The following is a 19706-nucleotide window of genomic DNA, read 5'->3' as shown; positions in this document are numbered from 1 at the left end:
TTGATGGTGTGTGGAGGCGGAACACCTCCTGATGGTCCAGTCCCCCCTGTTTGCGCAGCCAGGACCTCAAAGGGCACACATAATTCTTTCCCCCTATAAAGTGAATCTGGGCATTTTACAGCTGAAAAGGGAGCAATTCCATTTGAATTAATCAAGAGGCTGAAGGTAAATGTGCATTATGTCGCTTTTAAGGTCGGTCTTCCTTGATTGACAAGGTCTCTCAGCCACCCTCCTGAAAAGCTTTAGCAACAGAACATTTTTTAGCATCACTCAAGGGAGGTCTGCTATCTTAGCTGTACTCAAACAGGCCTGTGGTGTTTCCACCCATCAGTGTAAGAAATGACTGTGGTCTGCCTCCTGATACACACTCGTCAGCCATAACCCTGGCACATTTCTCCTTTATTGAATTAGAAAAAAATAATAACAGTAAGGGGAAACATACCTTTCAGCCACTTTGGACATTTTTAAACAATGTCTGTCAATCTGTGCATTCAAAAATGTTATCTGGGGAAAGACAGAACAGAAACGTTAAGACTAAACTGGAATATTTTCACCCTTTCACCCCAGGAACCCAAATCCTGTATTTCTACCAACAGCCAAACACATCCTCTGGACAGACTTCTCCAGCCCTCTAAGTTTCACTCCAGCAACTACTTTCCTCTTTAGGAAATTCTTACCACACTCAAGAAATACATTTTACTGTTTAGCCTACATCACATATTCTCCTGTACTGGGTTATGGCTTAAGGCTTGATTCCCAGAAGTGATTGCTAACTTAAAGACAGTCTATATTCTACAAAGCTTAGAAGCAGCATGGAGGTAACCCACCACCCTAACTATTTGGTTTGACTATTCTCCAGTGATCTCCTACCCAACTTTCACACCTACATCACACCTGTGTGCTTGGTGTACCTACCTGGAATCATTGAGTAGCTATTTTCCATAATCTATTTCCTTTCCCCCACACAATAATAAACTTGTCAAGGTCAGGCACCTCACAGTTTATGCCTTTGGGAGCCCCCTAGAAGCCAGTAAAGCATAATGTAAAAAGTAGCCCCTCAAGTCACCAGTGAACGCCTGGAAAGGAGTAATGTAATTAGTCAGCTACTGTCTGTTGACTTGGGTTGACCGGTTAACTCCTCATCATGGAGGCTGATAACATGGAACCAAATAATGGTGCAATGGCATTGGGAGTAGGGCTTGCTCTATTTGTCAGCTTTCCTTCTGAATCAGAGCAGTGAAGCTGGTGGTCCTGAGCTGGTTTACTCTGAAAGTGCCTTACAATTTTAAGGACCCTGTGACATGAGTGCTCCCTACCCACCCCACCCTGCCCCCCACCCTCCAGCTCCTACAGCATCTTGTAGAAAACCCTACCACAGCAGTCAGCCCATGGTGTTATGGTAACTCATTATGTCCTTTTCTACTGACTCTTGAGCCTCCATGAATTATTCACACACGGTGCTCGAAGGTTCAAGTCACCCACAGCTGCTTCTACTGTGCTTTCCAGGAACTTAAAGCTCCCTGTGAACATTCAAAAGGTTTTCAAACTGGCCATGTTTCCCTTTGAGAGTGCAGCAACCAATTCACTCACTTGTTTCCGGATGTCTTCTTTTGTAGTTTTCCTGATTGGCTGACTGGGGATGTGCACTGGGCTTTGCGACTGGGACTCTTCAGTCACACCATATACAGACTAGAGAAGAAACGAGACCATTGAATCAAGCAACCTCAAGAGCTGAAGGAGGCCCAAAGGGTCAGCTACTTTGAGCACTCATCTGATGCTTCTGCGCTCCTCTATGACATCCTGACAATAAGTCATCGGCCTGTGCTTGAATTTCTCCAATGATGGGAACTCTGGCTCTTGAGACAACTGGTCCCATCTTTGGGTTATCACTGCTAGAAAATCCTTCCTTTCATTGATGGTCTCCTTGCATAAAAGTGCTTCTTCAAATATGGTCCATAGACTATCTGCAAAAAATTATCTTGGGTACTTGGTAAAGATGCACATTGCCAAACTCTACCCCAGACTCACTGAACCAGAATCTTTGTGGGTGGAATTGGGGAGCCTGCACTTTTATCAAATGCTCCAGGTGATTCTGAGACACAAGAAGGTTCAAGAACAGCTAAACATTATGCACAAAGAGACCCCCTCTAGACTTTCTATTGGTTATGCCTCTCTGGTACAAACTTGAGATGGGAGGGTTTCAGATTTGTTCCTTTTCTTCTGACCAGTTTTCTGGACTCAGTTTTCCCACATAACCACAGGTATGGCTACTTTTAATCTGTTCCTTTTGCTAGAAACACATTAAAGACACTCTTTGTTCTGGGAAAGAAATATAACCCTGAAGCGTACAGTTTATAGTTGAAATCTATAATATCACGGAAGGCTCAGATAACGTGCACATGGGCTCCATGAAATTCTGGAATATTTGAATTAGGGGGTCCTTAAAGATGAAATGAGGACATTTTAAGACTAACGTAAAAAATATGAAGATGTTGAATCTGTCATCTGTTTACTCTGGCCTTCCATTACCCTGGTATTGTGAAATGACAGCAACACACTCGCATACTTTCCTGACTGCAATGATAATAACAAAGATTCTTTTATGTAAGATTTTAAAAAAGAATAATACAGTGGGTACCAATAACTCAATGAGAACAAAATATATAAGTAAAATGAAGGAGTTGATACATATGTCATGACACATATATAGATGAGAGAGAATCACTGCCCTTTCCAGTACAGTGAAACACAAATGGCCACAGGATCATTCATGGCTGGATGAGTTGGTGGTTTGACTTGGGGGAGATCTAACTATACTAAGACTTTCACTTGTGTCAAAGTATCAAGCCAGGCCCTGTGGGATCTCATTACTTATGGTTCCTTATGTGTCCTTTCCTCTCCACTGCCTCCCCAGAGTCAAGAGCTACTTTGGACCTCTGTACCCCTGAGACTGCTATGGAAATCCTTGGGAAGCCCCTGGTCTGGTGCCCCCTCCTGGTGTTCCTGAACCATCCTGAACTTCCCACCATCACATGCTGGCTTGCTTCATGCCTACCAGGCTATGGGCTAGGGACTTCCCTGATAGCTCAGTTGGTAAAGAATCCACCTGCAATGCAAGAGACCCCAGTTCAATTTCTGGCTCAGGAAGATCTGCTGGGGAAGGGACAGGCTACCCACTCCAGTATTCTTGGGCTTCCCTTGTGGCTCAGCTGGTAAAGATCCACCTGCAATGCAGGAGACCTGGGTTTGATCCCTGGGTTGGGAAGATCCCCTGGAGAAGGGACAGGTTACCCATTCCAGTATTCTGGCCTGGAGAATTCCATGGACTGTATAGTCCATGGGGTCCCAAAGAGTCAGACATGACTAAGCGACTTTCACTTTCACTTGTAGGACTTGCCACTGTATTTCTGCAGCCAAGCCCACACCTGCCACTCCATAAACACTTGTAGAATGAACGAAATGGTTTCCAAGGATGAAACAGGGAGAATTACAAATAGCAAATTGTTATTTGAACAGTATTCAAAATGGAAGGGCAATTCCCATCAAGAATTTTGATTCAGCTAAACTAGCGAACCTTTTTAACCTTTTGTGGGTTCTTCAAACGTCGACATTTTCTGATATCCATTTCTGTTGTGTTCACACAGCCTGGCTGAGAAAAAAAACCATATAAATTACTAAGTGACAATCATACCTTCCAAGTTGGCTCAAGTGACACCCTCAGAACCAGTCTTTGTCTTTCCTGTTACACATAATACATGATTACCTCCATTTTGCCATTGACAATTTGTTTTTACAAAGGTGTTTCCATCTGTAATATGTGTTCCTCCACAGAGTTCTCATATGAAATAAAATGACATAGCTCATATTATCTAAGGATGATATGTAGATGGTACAGTGTACAGTTTATAAGAGTAAACTCATTATTCAAAGCAGTGGATGGCTTCAATTAGAGCCTTTGTTATTTCACACACCTAGCCACCTAAGGGCTTCCCAGGTGGCACTAGTGGTAAGGAATCCGCCTGCCAATTCAGGAAACGCAAGAGACGCCGGTTTGATCCCTGGATTGGGAAGATCCCCTGGAGTAGAAATGACAACCCATCCCAGTATTCTTGCCTGGAAAATTCCATGGGCAGAGGAGCCTGGCAGGCTATGGTTTTGCTTCTAATCAGACTTGAGGAAGGCTGACATAATTTATTCATCTTAGTTTCATTTCATGAGGAAAATGCAAAATTTGTTTTAATAACATGAAGTTGGAAATGCATCAGATCTCATTATTCATGGATTTTGTATTTGTGAATCTGCCTACTTGCTGAAATCTACTTAGAATTCCCACACTGATGCTCATGGTGACTTCATGGTCACTGGTGCATGTGCGCAGAGCAGCAAAAATGTTGAGCTGCCTGACCTGCATGTTCCCTGGGAGGTGCCTTCTTGTTTCCCCTCCTGCCGTAAACAAGCGTCCTTTTCATGGTCTACTTAGCACTGTGTTTTACACATTTTTGTGTTTTTCGTTGGTGATTTGGCTGTTTAACATGGCTCCGAAGCCCAGTGCTGATGTGCTGTCTCGTGTTCCTAAGGGCACGAAGGCTGGGGTTTGCTTTATGGAGAAAAGAGGTGTGTAAGATATGTGCCATCCAGGCGTGCGCTGTGAGTTCAAAGTCAGTGATCAACAATATACATTAAATAAGGTGGCTTTAAGCTGAAACACACTTTAAACAAGGTTCTGTATTGACTGGTTGATGAAAATGTGACTGGAGGCTTGCAAGCAACTAACCCTGTATTTCTCCCAGGATAATGACTCAGAATCCATTAATTCAGTGCTTTCAATGACCAGTGACTGTGAGTAACATCAATCGGTTGCATTTGAAAGAGAATACTCTAGAAGTTGGAATTGAATAACATTAGAAATGGAAACTGCTTATTTTAGGACTGTAAACTTTGGGGCCCAAAGTTCCCTGGGTGGAATTCCCACAGCTCCACCATTTCCAATTCCATATTTTGTGAATGAATCATTTTTAAAAGGTGGAACTGATATACATACCAGAAGATCTACTGAGATGATCCGAGTGAATGGCAAAAGCAATTTCACAAAGCTTAGCAATTTTCTTAAGAGTGAGACGCCTCGTGGCTAAAGACAGTCTTTTCTTTTAAGTGAAGGAAGAGAGAAAATTGAAAAATAGAGAACCAAGCAGAGCTTTCTCACCACTGGCCTATGGACATCCCAAAAGGCTCGTTCTTGACTATCCAAAATTTTCCTTTCTGTTTTATCCTTTTTCCGATCAATCCTGGAAGAGTGAAAAAAGGGAAATCAGAGGCTTTTTATTCTGTTTTTCCTTCCTGATCCACGTGCCAGATCTAGGTCCCACTTTTAGGAGCTTAGTGTACATAGGGCTCTTGGCACCTGTGTGGCTCCTGCTCTCTGCAGAGCTGTATGATATGGGTGCATAGTTCCCTCAAGGAACCCTCAAGAAGCCCACACATGGTAAGAGAGCGTGTTTTCAGCTAGAGTGCAAATTACTGATTACGTACAATGAATAGGGTGAGCCTATCCAGTGCTCAGGAATGCAGCTGTCCTTTTGAATTATTAAGATTTGGATTATTAAGAACTGCATTAGTTGTTGTCATCCTCCCCTCTCCCCCACCTTATCAAAGGACACTGCATATTCAAGTTATGAGAGGGAATATAACCATAGGCTTGTAATCTTTCATCCTCAAATCCGAAAGTTTGCTTTAGCTTCGGAATCAGTAGAAATGTCTTCAAAATGCTGCAGTTATGTGTTTTAAAATAGGACTTCTCTGGTGGCTCAGATAGTAAAGAATCTGCCTGCAATGCAGGAGACCTGGGTCTAATCCCTGGGTCGGGAAGATCCCCTGGAGAAGGGAATGGCAACCCACCCCAGTACTCTTGCCTGGAAAATTCTGTGGACAGAGGAGCCTGGTGCGGGCTACAGTCCATGGGGTTGCAAAGAGTCAGACATGACTGAGTGACGAACACACTTTTCACTTTTCATGTGTTTTAAAAGTCACTTAAACCATCTGGTTCTCTAAAAGCAAAGTAATAGCCCTGGTGTATGACAAGATCCAGAAGGCAAATATCACTGGCCTCAGCTGGGGGAGGCACAAATTGCAAGACAGATTTTTCATGTTGTGATCAGGAGCATAGGTAAGAGCCTTAAAAAGCAGCCTGCATTACTCCATGTTATCTAAGTAGAAAGTAACTTCAATTAATTGCTGTGTAACTCCTGGTTCTTGGCTCTCTTGGGAGTACTTTAGTTTACTAGACTAAAATAAAGTCATAATAACCCTGTGATTTTTGTGATAATTGCTGTGTACTTAAATGGCCCAGAATTATAATGTAATCACAGAGTTAATCAAAATAGGGAATCGAGAAATACCATATATACACAAAGGGGTATTTCCCCCTCCTTTCATAACGTGCGATGATGCTGTGTGGTCCTGAAAGTGTAAATCAGACCTTCTCTTCCCAGTGGTTCCTGAGTGCACTGGCCCAATTCTTCCTCCTTCTCACCCCTCACCCACCCGCCTGCCTTCTCCTTCCTCTGGGGCTGTGGGGAGCACTGAGGTCGGGGGGCAGGCACATGGAATCATGGGTAGGGGGCAGAGGTTGCAGGGGGAGGGGGAGAGGGGTACAGTTCACGGGACCCAAGGACCTCACGTCGTTTCCGGCTGCAACCAGACTGCTCATCAGCCTGAGCACAGCCCTGGGGGGTGGGCTGCAACACTGCCCAGAGCGTGGGGAGGGGCCCTTTGAAGACCCACAGGGGCTGCTCAGGTGCAAGTGGTGCCCAGAGAAAAGATACTCACCTCCTCCCAGTCAGCATCCTTTCCCCACCCCCTCCTCTGTCCCATTTCTTCCATCATCACTTGCAGCTAAATCAGAGCCCGCTGCCGAAAAGGACAAGAGAGAACCCCACCTGAGCAAGCCCGTTTCCCAGAATCAAAAGGATCTGGTTGATGACCATGTTTCTGGGCTGGGGGACATTCACTGCCCACTTCTGCTTCCTTACAGAGAAAGGCATTTCCACTACACTCCCTGGGAGGGAAGAATATGGAAAAAACACTCTGACTTTCTCCTCCTCTCATCTGTTCTTGATTTAACTTATTGGCACATTTGAAAAAAGAAATAGAGAAAGCTGAGGTTGGTCCACCTGGGCCCAGTCTGGGTCAGTCTATTCTCAGGACACCTGTTCTCTGCAGGCAGTAAACTTACAGGCTTGACTCTGCCCTCAGATCAGGGGGTGGTACTACAGATACCCAGTTCTGCCCTGGATGGGACACTGTAATTCTAGGGCAATGATTTGTGGTCATAGATCCAAAATCATGTCCCATCACTAGTTTTATCAGTAGCAATCTGACATCTTGGACTCCAAATGTCTGACTTCTGTGCCTTGTTTTTGATTGATTCTGAACCCTTCCCCTTAGGAGGGATGGAGGAGGGGCCACTTGTTGGCTTTCCTAAAACTCCAGTATGTTTTCCTAGAAAGATGAAATTTCCAGACGAACAAGTAAAGTGGGTCTAGTGTTTTTCAGCTTCCGAGCACAGAAGATTTGCAAATCTCCTTGGGAATTAGGTACAGCTTCTTAGAACCAGAGTTATACATTTGGGAGGGACCCCATTACCTGCTGGAACACACACTTTGGAGATTATTTCAGGGTGTCATGGGTGATAGAAATGCAACTTATCCATCCTGACCTTGATTTCTGCCCAGTTGTTGTCATGAGAGAGACAGTGACCAACCATGGCTGGATGGAAGGAAACCCTGCTCTCATACCACCTCTAAATTCCAGAGAGTCTTTTTCTTTTTGCAAGGGGCCCTGTGAAGTTCACCTACTTGACTTGTGCTTCTGCTTGCATAAAGATGAATTCCCACTTCCTTGCAAAGGCCCTCTGGAGTCTTGCTAAGTTTTCCTAAAGAGAAATGAAAATCAACAAGAAGGCATTAATCATCGTGAGTTTGCACATCGATACTTATTACAAGGCAGCCATCTATTTTGGTTACTTGCAACAAAACAGCAGGGCCCTACTTTAAATCCACCGGACATGAACCCAGTTTGACATTGCACCAGACCCTGTTGTACAGAGAACTATTAATATTCATTTACACGTCCATTAAGGCTGAAGTCTGTGTGGTTCCCCGATTCTTCTTTTCTTGTGTGTTTTACAGGAACATGACTCACACAGCATTTATAAAGGCCACTGAAGACAGGGAGACTGGATGTGATTGTTCAAACATGCAGGGTTTAGGGAAGGAATGAGAGGGGTCTTTGGACTGCAAGACCAAGAATGGAATTCTCAAGATTTGTCTTCTAGCAATCAGGGGGCTAGAAGGTGGCAGAAAAGGAGAACCCAGAGGGCCTTGTGTTAATCACTTTGAAAGTCCAGATTCAAAAGTGGGAAAGAAGGGAGTGCCCAGGTTTGCGATGTTCACGAAAGGAAAACGCAAAAACCATAGGAAAGAAAAGGCATTCTGGGTCACCTTTAGAGGGAGAGGGAAGAAGCCTTTTGTCAAAGTCTGTTGCGCAACCTAGTGGCACAATAGGATAGTGGGGCGGGGTGTCTGACAGGTCCCTTAATGACTCGCCTAATTCTGATGGAATGCAAGGCAAAAGCCCACATTATGCTGTGTGTTTTCATAGAGCTCATGCCAAAACTAATTGATTACCCTCATTAGTGGATTATTAATATAAAAGGAGCTTTGGTTGAAGACCAATGCATGTAAACTCAGTTATTACCAAGGCTTGCTGTGTAAACATTTCAAAAAACCAACCATTTGATTCTCCCTGATAGCTCAGTTGGTAAAGAATCTGCCTGCAATGCAGGAGACCCTGGTTCATTCCCTGGGTTAGGAAGATCCCCTGGAGAAGGGATAGGCTACCCACTCCAGTATTCTTAGGTTTCCCTTGTGGCTCAGGTGGTAAAGAATCTGCCTGCAATGCAGGAGACCTGGGTTCAAGACCTGGGTTCGATCCCTGGGTTGGGAAGATCCCCAGGAGAAGGGATAGGCTACCCACTCCAGTTCTGTGGCCTGGAGAATTCCATGGACTGACTGTATAGCCATGGGGTCATAAAGAGTTGGATGCGACTGAGCAACTTTCACTTTTGTTTCCACTTTTGTTTTTTTCCCTGTTCACAGGAAGCAAAGCTGGTAAAGCCTGAATGTCAGTCAACTGGGAAGCAGTTACCTAAATCATGATACAGTCATACCATGGAATACTAGACAGCCATTAAAAATGAGACTGTAGATTATTATTGCTGCTATAGGAAAAGTCTCAACATCCTTACAGTATATGACTGGAGAAAGAAGCAGCTTACACAATAAATGTTTACAGTGTGATCTAAGTTTATTATGAAACAAAACTGTATGCATAGAGAAAAGGACTGCAGGCTTCTTTCTTTGCTTTCTTTGTTGTTTGAATTTTTGTTTTTACAAAGATACTATGCCATCAGGAAACAATAATGAAATTATATAATATACATAAAAATAATATAATTACTGAATTGTGAAAACAAATTTTTATTTAGTTTCTAACCACTTTTAGATAGAACTTCAACGTGAAAGAACATCTTAATGCCATATTCTTTACCAATACCAAAGCAGAATGTTGTAGGGCAAGAGAATAGAAAACAGAGCAGAGTATGTTAGGAGTTGGTGCTGTCGTGTTTCTATTTAGGAGCTTTTTTAAAAACACGGGAACTACTGGGAGGGGAGACACAGGATGGAGGGGCCACGTGCTTCTGCACTCTGGTTGTTCCTATAGGTCATGTTTGGGAAGGGATGTAGTCATGTCCAAGTTAAAGCACTTGGTGCTTGATGCCCAAAGAGCCAGGCAGTGGTCTTCTGGGAGAGGGGTGGTTGCTGGCACATGAGGGCAGATGGGGGGTGGGACTGGGTGCCTAGGATGCTCAGAGCCATAGAACTACCAGGCTGGGGATGCTTGAGGAGATCATAAAGTCCCAACCCACTTATGTTTCATGGCTCCCACGGATAAGCCAACTTTAGCCAGGGCCCAAGGCTCCCGGTGAACTTCTGCTCTGCATCCTGCACTACTGTCTCCCCGCCAGTCCACAGGTCCTGTGATGCCAGTGGGATCAAAGAGTGGAGGGCCCATCCTGTTCAGGAGGTGCCCTCATGCACCCATAGAACCCATGTTCTCTGAGGGCAGGCATGTTCCCCTTGGACTGCAGAGAAGGGAGTGGTGGCTCAGTGGGTGGGTGGACTTGGGTGCTGGTACCCACGAGTGACAAGGTCTGGTGAGCAGGGCCTCACTCTTGTTTTGGAAGACTGAGGCCATGAGAGTGGGAGGGACATGGGGAGATGGGTGAAGGTGCTGTTCATGCTGGAGTATCCAGGGGTGAGGAGTCTTCACTGCCCCTGATGTTCCCCGTCTCCTGGCTGTCAGCCCTTCAGTCATTTCATGGCTCCACAACACCTCCTCTGGAGGGCCTGTGAAAAGCCAGCCAATATTCTAGGTTTCCTGTGACCTGTACAAACCGTGGTTTTGGGGGAAAGATCTTGCAATCCCAGATTTTAAATACTTAAAACATTATCTGTGACTCTTCAACTTCGCTGTGTTTTGGCTCTATTAAATGGGGGTGGATATGAGCGCGGTGGGGTCTCCAGTTTCTGCAAGCAATCACGCCTTGTGAAAGAAGGAGGAAAGTTGGGAGTGTATATCTCCATCTGACATCCGTCTTGTCTTCTGGATTGGATTTGGTCCTAAGATTTTGCATCTACTGCCAAGTACTGGTGAATTGGGTCTGAAGATGCAATTTTTAAAAATTATCATATATTAAGCTAAAAAAAAAGATCATATAGTAAATTTGTTTTTCTTCTTTTGGTGTATAGTAATATAAATTTTAACACATGTATATGCGTGGTTAACCACCACCACAATCAGGATACAGAATGGTTCCATCATCACCCGCCACCCCATAAACTCCCTCATGCCATCTCTTTATATCTGCATGTATCCTGGCAGCCACTGATCTGTTTTCCCTCATGACAGCTTTTTCACATAACTGGAATATCACAGTTTGCAATCTTTTGAGACTGACTTCTTTCACTCAACATAATGTCTTTGATACTCATCCAAGTGGTTGGATTAATAATTCATTCCTTTTCAGGGCAGAATAGTATTCTGTTCCAAGGCTATAGAGTAGTTCATTTAACCATTCATCTGTAAAAGTGCATTTGGATTCTTTTCAACTTTGAGGTATCACACATAAAGCTACTATGGACATTAGTGTACAGGTTTTTGTGTGGCTGTAAGTTCTGATTTCTCTGGGGGTATGTATGTAGTTATGTTAAAGTGGGATTACTTGGTTGTATATGGTACGTGTGCGTTGAACTTGATGAGAAACTGCCAAACCATTTTTCAGAGTGGCCACACCCTTTTGCATTCCCACCAGCAGTATAGGAGAATTCCAGTTGCCCACCACATCCTTACCAGCACCTGAACTATCAGTACTTTTAATTTTAGCCATTCTGATGTGTAGTGGTATCTCATCATGGATTTAGTATGTACTTCTCTAATGGCTGTTGAACATCTTTCCATATGCTTCTTTGTCATACTTAAGCCCTCTTTGGTGAAGTGTTTGTTCTAGTCCTTTGCCAATTTTTAGGCTGAGTTGTTTTTTTATTGCTGAGATTTGAGAGTCCTTTATATAAAGATATGATTATATTGTGATGGTAAGAAGAGCTGAGAACAAAAAAAGGGAAATAGAAGAGACTTCCTTTCCACTGTCGGAAGGAGTTGGGGGAAGAAAAAGGGAAAAATGCAAGCTGAGTCAGAGCTGCAGGAAGTTTATACTCTCCTCCTACACCGTACCTGGAAAATAATCATACTTACTGCTTCATAATCTGCCAGTTCCAGCCTTGCTTTATTCTGCATTGTCCTCTTACAGAGGTAGATGGCTGAAGGAAGAGAAATTATAAAACATGTAAGACTAGCAGTATGGTGGAATCACAATCCACCCACTCATTTGTTCATCCACTCATCCAGCCAGCCAGCCCTCACTATATGCCCAGCACTGTGCAGTGAAGAATATGTTTTTCTGTGGATGCCATGCCATCTGACCTCTAGGAATATTTCTATAGGTCAGGATAGGATGAGGACCACCCCCCCCATCCGATCCTGACAACTTCCCTTCATTCTCCTCACTGCTTCATCCCAAACATCCTCCATCAGTGCGACCTTTCATAAATATGACCATGTTACCTTCCTGCCTAAATTTCCTGCATTGACACCTTAGCGACCTCAGAAGAAAGGTCAGTCTTCTAAAGGCAGCATGTTTGTTTCTTCAAGATCTAGTCTCTGTTTGTCTTGTCAATCTCTTCCCTCCCGCATTCAGGCATGTTGCTGTTGTTGCTCAGTCATGTCTGACTCTTTGTGACTCCATGGGCTGCGGCACACTGGGCTTCCCTGTCCTTCACTATCTCCTGGATTTTGCTCAAACTCATGTCCAATGTGTTAGTGATGTCATCCAACCATCTCATCCTCTGTTGCCCTCTTCGCCTCCTGCACTCAATCTTTCCCAGCATCAGGGTCTTTTCCAATGAGTCAGCTCTTTGCATTAGGTTACTAAAGTATTAGCACTTCAGCTGCAGCATCAGTCCTTCCAATGGGTATTCAGGCATATGAGGCTACCAAACCCTTTTGGTTCCACTTCTCTGTGTATGTGACCACTGCCTGGAGGCCTTTTCCTCTTCCATCTTATTTCCCTCCATCTGGAAACCATCTACCACTTTGAAGACCCAGCCTGGTGTTCCCGATAGCATCTATCCATCCTCAACCATTGGACCTAATTCAATTGTGCAGTACTTGTGAGTTTACCAGCTGTCCCTGCTCCAGGCTGAAGGCTCTTCTCAGGCAGAGGCTGTGTCCTACTCAGCATGGATCCCTGCACCAAGCTCCAGGGCCTGCCAGATCGAGTGAGTGGACAGTGGAAAGGGAAGACAATTTAGGTGTCTCTTCCCAAGCTTAGGAAGGGCTATTGGCCTACAATTGTCAGGATATTCTTCCTCCAACATGGCCTTCATCACTTCCTCTCCTGCCTCTGCTTCTTCAGTATCTCCTTCCCTCTCCAGTGCCAAGTAGAATGACCCAGGAGAGACAATAGACAAATGGTATGAATGAGTAATAGGATGACTAGGAGAGAAGGTCAGAGAGGACCAGGACTGATCTGCTGTTTGACAACCTAATTATATCAGGAACTCTAGTCATCTCCTTGCTGGGTTAACCAACCTGCTCACGTGGTCTGAAAATTTTCCTGATGCAGACTACAATATGCTGGAGCCTCTGGCAGGAGTCTCCTCTGTATGCCCACATTTCTCACATCATTCGAGTTTGCGAGTGAGGGTCAGTTGTGTTTGTTCTCGAATCTGCTTATGTCAGGCATACCTGTTATTTTAATAACGTACATTCACTAAATATTACACACACTGATGAAATTAATGTGAAAAGAGAGAGTACAGTTGTTTCTATGAAGACCTAGCTGAATGGTTTGGAACAACTTGATAAAGGAGAGTCAGCTAAGACAATTGCTGATAACTTTGGTATGGGTGAGATAACTGAAAAAAAACAAACAAACCATGAAAAAAAGAGTAAAAATATGAGAGAGGTCAACATACAGTTGCTTTAAAAGTATTTTTAAAATTCTTGATGTACTTTAAGGAGGTCAAAACTGGGTGGTTTATTTCAAGTGTGGTTTATTTAAGAAAGAAACTCAAATTATGGGGACCGAAAATCAAAGAGAATCTTTGGTCCTACCTCAAAAGGCTCTTGAATGAATATTCCTTGGTATATTCTCCATTCATTTGAAGTGGTTAAGGTATGCATGTATCACTTTTTCATGATTCTCTCCTTACCAACTTTTCCAGTGAAACAAACCGCTACAGCTCTGCACTGTGTCAGATAAGGGGTGTCTGCTCTGTTAAAAGGTACCTCCGTTGGTCTCTTGGGTCACCAATTAGGCAGCCTGTGGAATTGGAGGCCACTTGTAGCGGGAAGTTGTCACCTGGCCCTGGTCTCAGTGATCCTTAAGCAGTATAGCTACTGGAGCTGCTTTGGCAACACTGCCTTGGACGGTGTTATTTTTTTTAATTTATTTTTGTCTGCATTGGGTCTTTGTTGCAGCACGTGGGCTTTCTCTAGCTGAGGCGAGTGGGGGCGACTCCCTAGTTGTAGTGTGCGGGCCTCCCACTGCAGTAGCTTCTCTTGTTGCGGAGCATGGGCTCTACAGCACATGGGCTCAGTAGTTGTGGTGCATGGGCTTTGGTGCCCCAAGGCATGTGGGATCTTCCCAGACCAGGGATCAAATCTGTGTCCCCTGTATTGGCAGGCGGATTCTTATCCACTGTACCACCAGGGAGGTCCCTCAGAGTATTTCGTATTGGCCAAATTAGAAACTCTGGAAAGTCTAACCCAGATTTGGTCTTCATTTAAGCAGGATCATCCCAAGAAATTTCCAGCCCATCTGGGTCAAAATGGATCAGCTAAGTTGAGAAGTACCATGTGCAGAAGGCAAAGGTACCTCTCCTGATGACCATGAGTTATATGGTGGCATGCTGGTGGGCCCCTTCCTGTGCAGTGAATGTCACGCATTGGGCTGTCTGTCCACCCCACTGGGGAGGCAGCAAGCAGCAGTTGAGGGGCCCTCCCTGGGGCTTGTGTGCTTCCTCAGTGGCTCAGCAGTGTTCCCTCTGATACCCAACCCATCAAGTGACCACTGGGAACAAAAGCCAAGTCCTCTTACAGGGCATCCGGGGACTTGCTTTAAGTTCAGATGCTGGCTTTTTTTTATGGATATGTGATTTCTCACTGGAAATGTGATTTCTCATTGGAAAAATACTTGTCTTTTTTGCCCTCATGCCAGCATCTCACTTGGATACCCACTGCCATCTCAAGCTCACCAGCATCCCACCAGGACAAAAACAGAATGCAATAAAAAATGTTTACAGTCAATAGATTCAGGTACTTCATGTACAATTAAACATTTAAAAAAACATTGAACCTATCATATTTCAATGTCCTTAAAAATTGACTCCCTTTCCAAACTTTCTGTCTCTACTCAGTTCAGTTCAGTCGCTCAGTCGTGTCTGACTCTTTGCAACCCCATGGACTACAGCACACCAGGCTTCCCTAACCATCACCAACTCCCGAAGCTTGCTCAAACTCATGTCCATTGAGTCCATGATGCCATTCAACCATCTCATTCTCTGTCATCCCCTTCTCCCGCCTTCAATCTTTCCCAGCAGCAGGGTCTTTTTCAATGAGTCAGTTCTTTGCATCAGGTAGACAGACTAGTGGAGTTTCAGCTTCAGCAACAGTCCTGCCAACAAATATTCAGGACTGATTTCCTTTAGGATTGACTGGTTTGATCTCCTTGCAGTCCAAGGGACTCTCAAGAGTCTTTTCCAACACCACAGTTCAAAAGCATCAATTCTTAAGCTTCATCAATTTTTCAGCTTTCTAGCTTTGACTAGATGGACCTTTGTTAGCAAAGTAATATCTCTGCTTTTTAATATACTGTCTAGGTTGGTCTCTACTAGTCTCTCTACTAGTGACATCATAATATACCTCAATCTCCTAAACGAAGGTACATACAAATCACTTATTTCTCTATTTCCCCCATACCTTCTAATTACTTTTTAGAACAATGGAATTTTAGCATTGGAAGTAACCTTGGCAACCATCAAGTACAGACCCCTCACTAATAGATGGAAAAATAAAGGCTCAGAGAGCTGAAGTGCTTTACTCATGGGCTAGTTAGTGGTAGAGGTGGAATTAGAATTGAGGTCTAGTTTTCCACTATGACATTCACTGCTCCGTGTACTCATTCACTGACTCATTCATTCTCTCATTTAAAAATCTGAGTGCCTCAATGTATATATGTAGAATCTAGAAAAATGGTATGGATGAACCTATTTTCAGGGTGGGTAAAGAGACACAAATGCATAGAATGGGCAAGAAGAAAAATAGGGAGGAAAGGGAGGATGGGATGAATTGAGAGAGTAGCATTGACATGTATAAGTGACAGCTACTGGGAGGCTGTATATAGCACAGGGAGCTGAACCTGGCGCTCTGCGATGACCTAGAGGGGTAGAATGCTGGTGAGGTGGGAAGGAGGCCCAAGAAGGAAAGGATACATGTGTACATATAGCTGAGTCACTTCACTGTACAGCAGAAACTAACCCAATATTGTCAAGCAATTATACTCCAATTAAAATAAATGTGAGTGCCTCTTCTCTGGTAGCTCAGACAGTAAAGAATCTGCCTGCAATGCAGGAAACACAGGTTTGATCCCTGGGTTGGAAAGATCCCCTGGAGAAGGAAATGGCAACCCACTCCAGTATTCTTGCCTGGAGAACTCCATGGATCGAGCCTGGCAGGCTACGGTCCATAGAGTCGCAAAGAGTCAGACACGACTGAGCGACTAACACTTTCACTTATGTGCCAAGCAATATTTTAGGTCCTAGGGAAATCACCACACTAGCAGCTACCACGTATATGGAGCTTGTTGAATGTCAGGCAGTGGTCTAGGGACTTTCCAAATGTCCACTTACTTAATCCTCATAATAACCTATGAGGCGAGTTCTGTTATTAGCCTCCTTTCATAGGTGAGGGAATTTTTCAGGTTATTCCCCATTTTCGGAGACCCACAGTGGCTCTGAGAAGCTGCTGAACCTATTCTAAATTTCTCTCCTCGATTATGAGGACCTTTTCATAAACTTGTCCATCCCAAATTATTCCACCTTTGTTATCATACTTCAGCAACATAAAATCTTTGAGTAGTTGGATCAAATTCCTCAGCATCCTCTTCTTGCTTGCACATCATGGTCTCTCTCTCAGCCCGGATGCTTGGAGGGCAAGCCTGTTACTCACTCAAATCTGTGACAGAGCAATTGACACAATGTAGATGTTGAAAGAAGGGAAGTTTCTGGTTCTTCCTCAATCCAAGCCACACCTATTCTGAATTCTTAGCTCCAGTGGCACATACTTTCTGGCAAGAGGGCTGCCACAGAACAAATAAGATCAAATATCATCCTGGGAGTACTAATACCAATCCCCACTTTGGTTTTTATTGGCTCCTTATTACGTGCCATACACCAAAACTTGCACACATTTCTAATTAACGAAACAATTTAATCCTAACCAACAACACGAGAAGTACTATTACTATTCTGCTTTTAAAATGAGATTTCAGAGGCACAGAGAGGTTAAGTAACTTGCCAAGATCACACAGCTAGTGGAACCAGATGACAACGGGCCCTTTGTGCTGACTTCTCTCTCGGTAAACACTGATTTTCTGATTAACCAGGAAAAGGTAATGAGTATTTTGTATCCTGAACTTTAACTTCTCCATTTGGTTTCCCAAAATGGAGGTACAGGAATTCAAAATAATTTTGCTTCAGTGAGAGCCTGATATAAATTGTTATTTTTATCCCTGTTCTTACTACCCAGCTAAAATTGCAAAAATCTGTAGAGAAAGGGAAATGGTGCCCTGCTGTATGCAGGGTAAGATGGCTGATGGTTGCAGGTTTATATTCAGGCAAATATTTGAATTTTACTTGGGCCCAGGTTTTCTGGTCCCACCATCCTCCCAACCCTCTCCATTGCCTGGAAAAATATTGGTTTTCACATTCACAAGGGTACACGGCTGCTGCATGGAACCGAGCTACAATTATTCAAATTCCGAGTTGGGTTTTGTGAGCAGTATTTCAGCCCCAGAAGCACTTATTTTATGAGCAGCCAAATGCTGCTCCTGTTTCAAGCTGGAAACCTGGCTGGACCCACTTATCACATCATTTAGGGCGCAGCACAGTTCCAGAGGGACCCGTGGTGGTGCCTGCAGATAGCTGATGAGACAGTCACGGGGCCCTGCCCCCTGCATCAGGGCCATGCTCCAGACTTGGAAACAGAACCACTGTAGCCTCGTAGGGCAGAGGCTTGCCAGGATTCTATCCTCAGAACTATTTCCAGTTGCTGGTTTCCCCTCCCTCAGAAGTATGATCCAGAGCATGTAGCTTATCACAAGGTCTCAGGACAGGGTCCCTGGAGTACCACCCAGCTGCAGCTGGCTCTACCTTCCTGTGAAAACCATCCCGCAAAGAATCCAAGAAGTTACAGGTCTCATTGCGTGCCCCGGTCCCAAGGAGAGCAGCTGTGGACTGTCTCAGCAGCTGAGTCAGTGACGAGGGTGCTGTGTGGAGGGGCAGACTTCATATGAAAGGAGCATCTGAGTTCAAATTCTGCTGCCTCTACTGAGTGTCTGTTAATCACCTTTGATAAAGAACCAGTTGTTGTTGTTGTTCAGTCACTTAGTCGTGTTCAACTCTTTGCAACCCAGTGGACTGCAGCTTGCCGGGCTTCCCTATTCTTCCCTATCTCTTGGAGTTCGGTCAAACTCATGTCCATTGAGTTGATGATGTCATCCAACCATCTCATCTTCTGTCTCTCCCTTCTCCTCTTGCCATCAATCTTTCCCAGCATCAGGGTCTTTTCCAATGAATCTGCTCTTCACATCAGGGGGAAAAGTATTGGAGCTCCAGCTTCAGCATCAGTCCTTCCTAATAAACATACAGGGTTGACTTCCTTTAGGATTGACTTCTTCGATCTCTTTGCAGTCCAAGGGACTCTCCAGAGTCTTCTCCAACACCTCAATTGGAAAGCATCAATTCTTCGGCACTCAGCTTTCTTTATAATCCAACTCTCACATCCATATATGACTACTGGAAAAACCATAGCTTTGACTAGACATACCTTTGTCAGCAAAGTGATGTCTCTGCTTTTTAATACACCGTCTAGGTTTGTCATAGCTTTCCTTCCAAGGAGCAAGCACCTTCTAATTTCGTGGCTGCAGTCACCATCTGCAGTGATTTTGGAGTCCTAGAAAATAAAGTCTGTCACTGTTTCCATTGTTTCCCCATCTATTTGCCAGGAAGTGATGGGACTGAACGCCATAATCTTCTTTCTGTGAATGTTGAGTTTTAAGCCAGCCTTTTCACTTTTCTCTTTCACACTCATCAAGAGGCTCTTTAGTTTCTCTTAGCTTTCTGCCATTAGGGTGGTGTCATCTGCATATCCGAGGTTATTAATATTTTCCCCAGCAATCTTGATTCCAGCTTGTGCTTCATCCAGCCTGGCATTTCTCATGGTGGTGGGTTAGTCACTAAGTCAGGACCGACTCTTGTGACCCCACGGACTGTATGTAGCCTACCAGGCTCCTCTGTCAATGGGATTTTCCAGGCAAGAATAGTGGAGTAGGTTACCATTTCCTTCTCCAGGGGATCTTCCTGACCCAGGGATTGAACCCCATCTCCTGCACTACAGGCAGTTTCTTTACCAACTGAGCTACCAGGGAAGCCCTGTATTCTGCATATAAGTTAAATAAGAAGGGTGACAGTGCACAGCCTTGATGTACTCCTTTCCCAATTTTGAACCAGTCTGTTGTTCCATGTCCAGTTCTAACTGTTGCTTCTTGACTTGCATACATGTTTCTCAGGAGACAGGTAAGGTGGTCCGGTATTCCCATCTCTTGAAGGAATTTTCCACAGTTTGTTGTGATCCACACAGTCAAAGAACCAGAACCATCAGCAAATATTTACTGAGTGCCCACTATGGCTTAGGAATGCACTATGCACTGGATAATAAAAGTGAATGAGGTGGACCAGCCCTGCCCTCAT

General features: G+C 44.2%; 1 protein-coding gene across 3 annotated transcripts in view; it reads right to left on the bottom strand.

The window, feature by feature from the left end:
- RGS6 (regulator of G protein signaling 6) overlaps nt 1–19706 on the bottom strand; it is a 622410-nt gene that overhangs the window by 79789 nt on the left and 522915 nt on the right. For all 3 annotated transcript variants that reach the window (XM_055538549.1, XM_055538551.1, XM_055538550.1), the window contains exons 7-12: nt 11872–11936; nt 7854–7930; nt 5204–5285; nt 3575–3649; nt 1591–1689; nt 443–504 (exon numbers count right to left, since the gene is read on the bottom strand). In XM_055538549.1, coding sequence (XP_055394524.1) covers nt 443–504; nt 1591–1689; nt 3575–3649; nt 5204–5285; nt 7854–7930; nt 11872–11936 — 460 coding nt within the window. The remainder of the gene's footprint in view (nt 1–442; nt 505–1590; nt 1690–3574; nt 3650–5203; nt 5286–7853; nt 7931–11871; nt 11937–19706) is intronic.

This window comes from Bubalus kerabau, chromosome 10 (assembly GCF_029407905.1).
Source record: "Bubalus kerabau isolate K-KA32 ecotype Philippines breed swamp buffalo chromosome 10, PCC_UOA_SB_1v2, whole genome shotgun sequence".
NCBI lineage: Eukaryota > Metazoa > Chordata > Mammalia > Artiodactyla > Bovidae > Bubalus > Bubalus kerabau.
The sequence above is the reverse complement of the archived record's forward strand: the minus strand, read 5'-3'. Positions and strand labels throughout refer to the sequence as shown.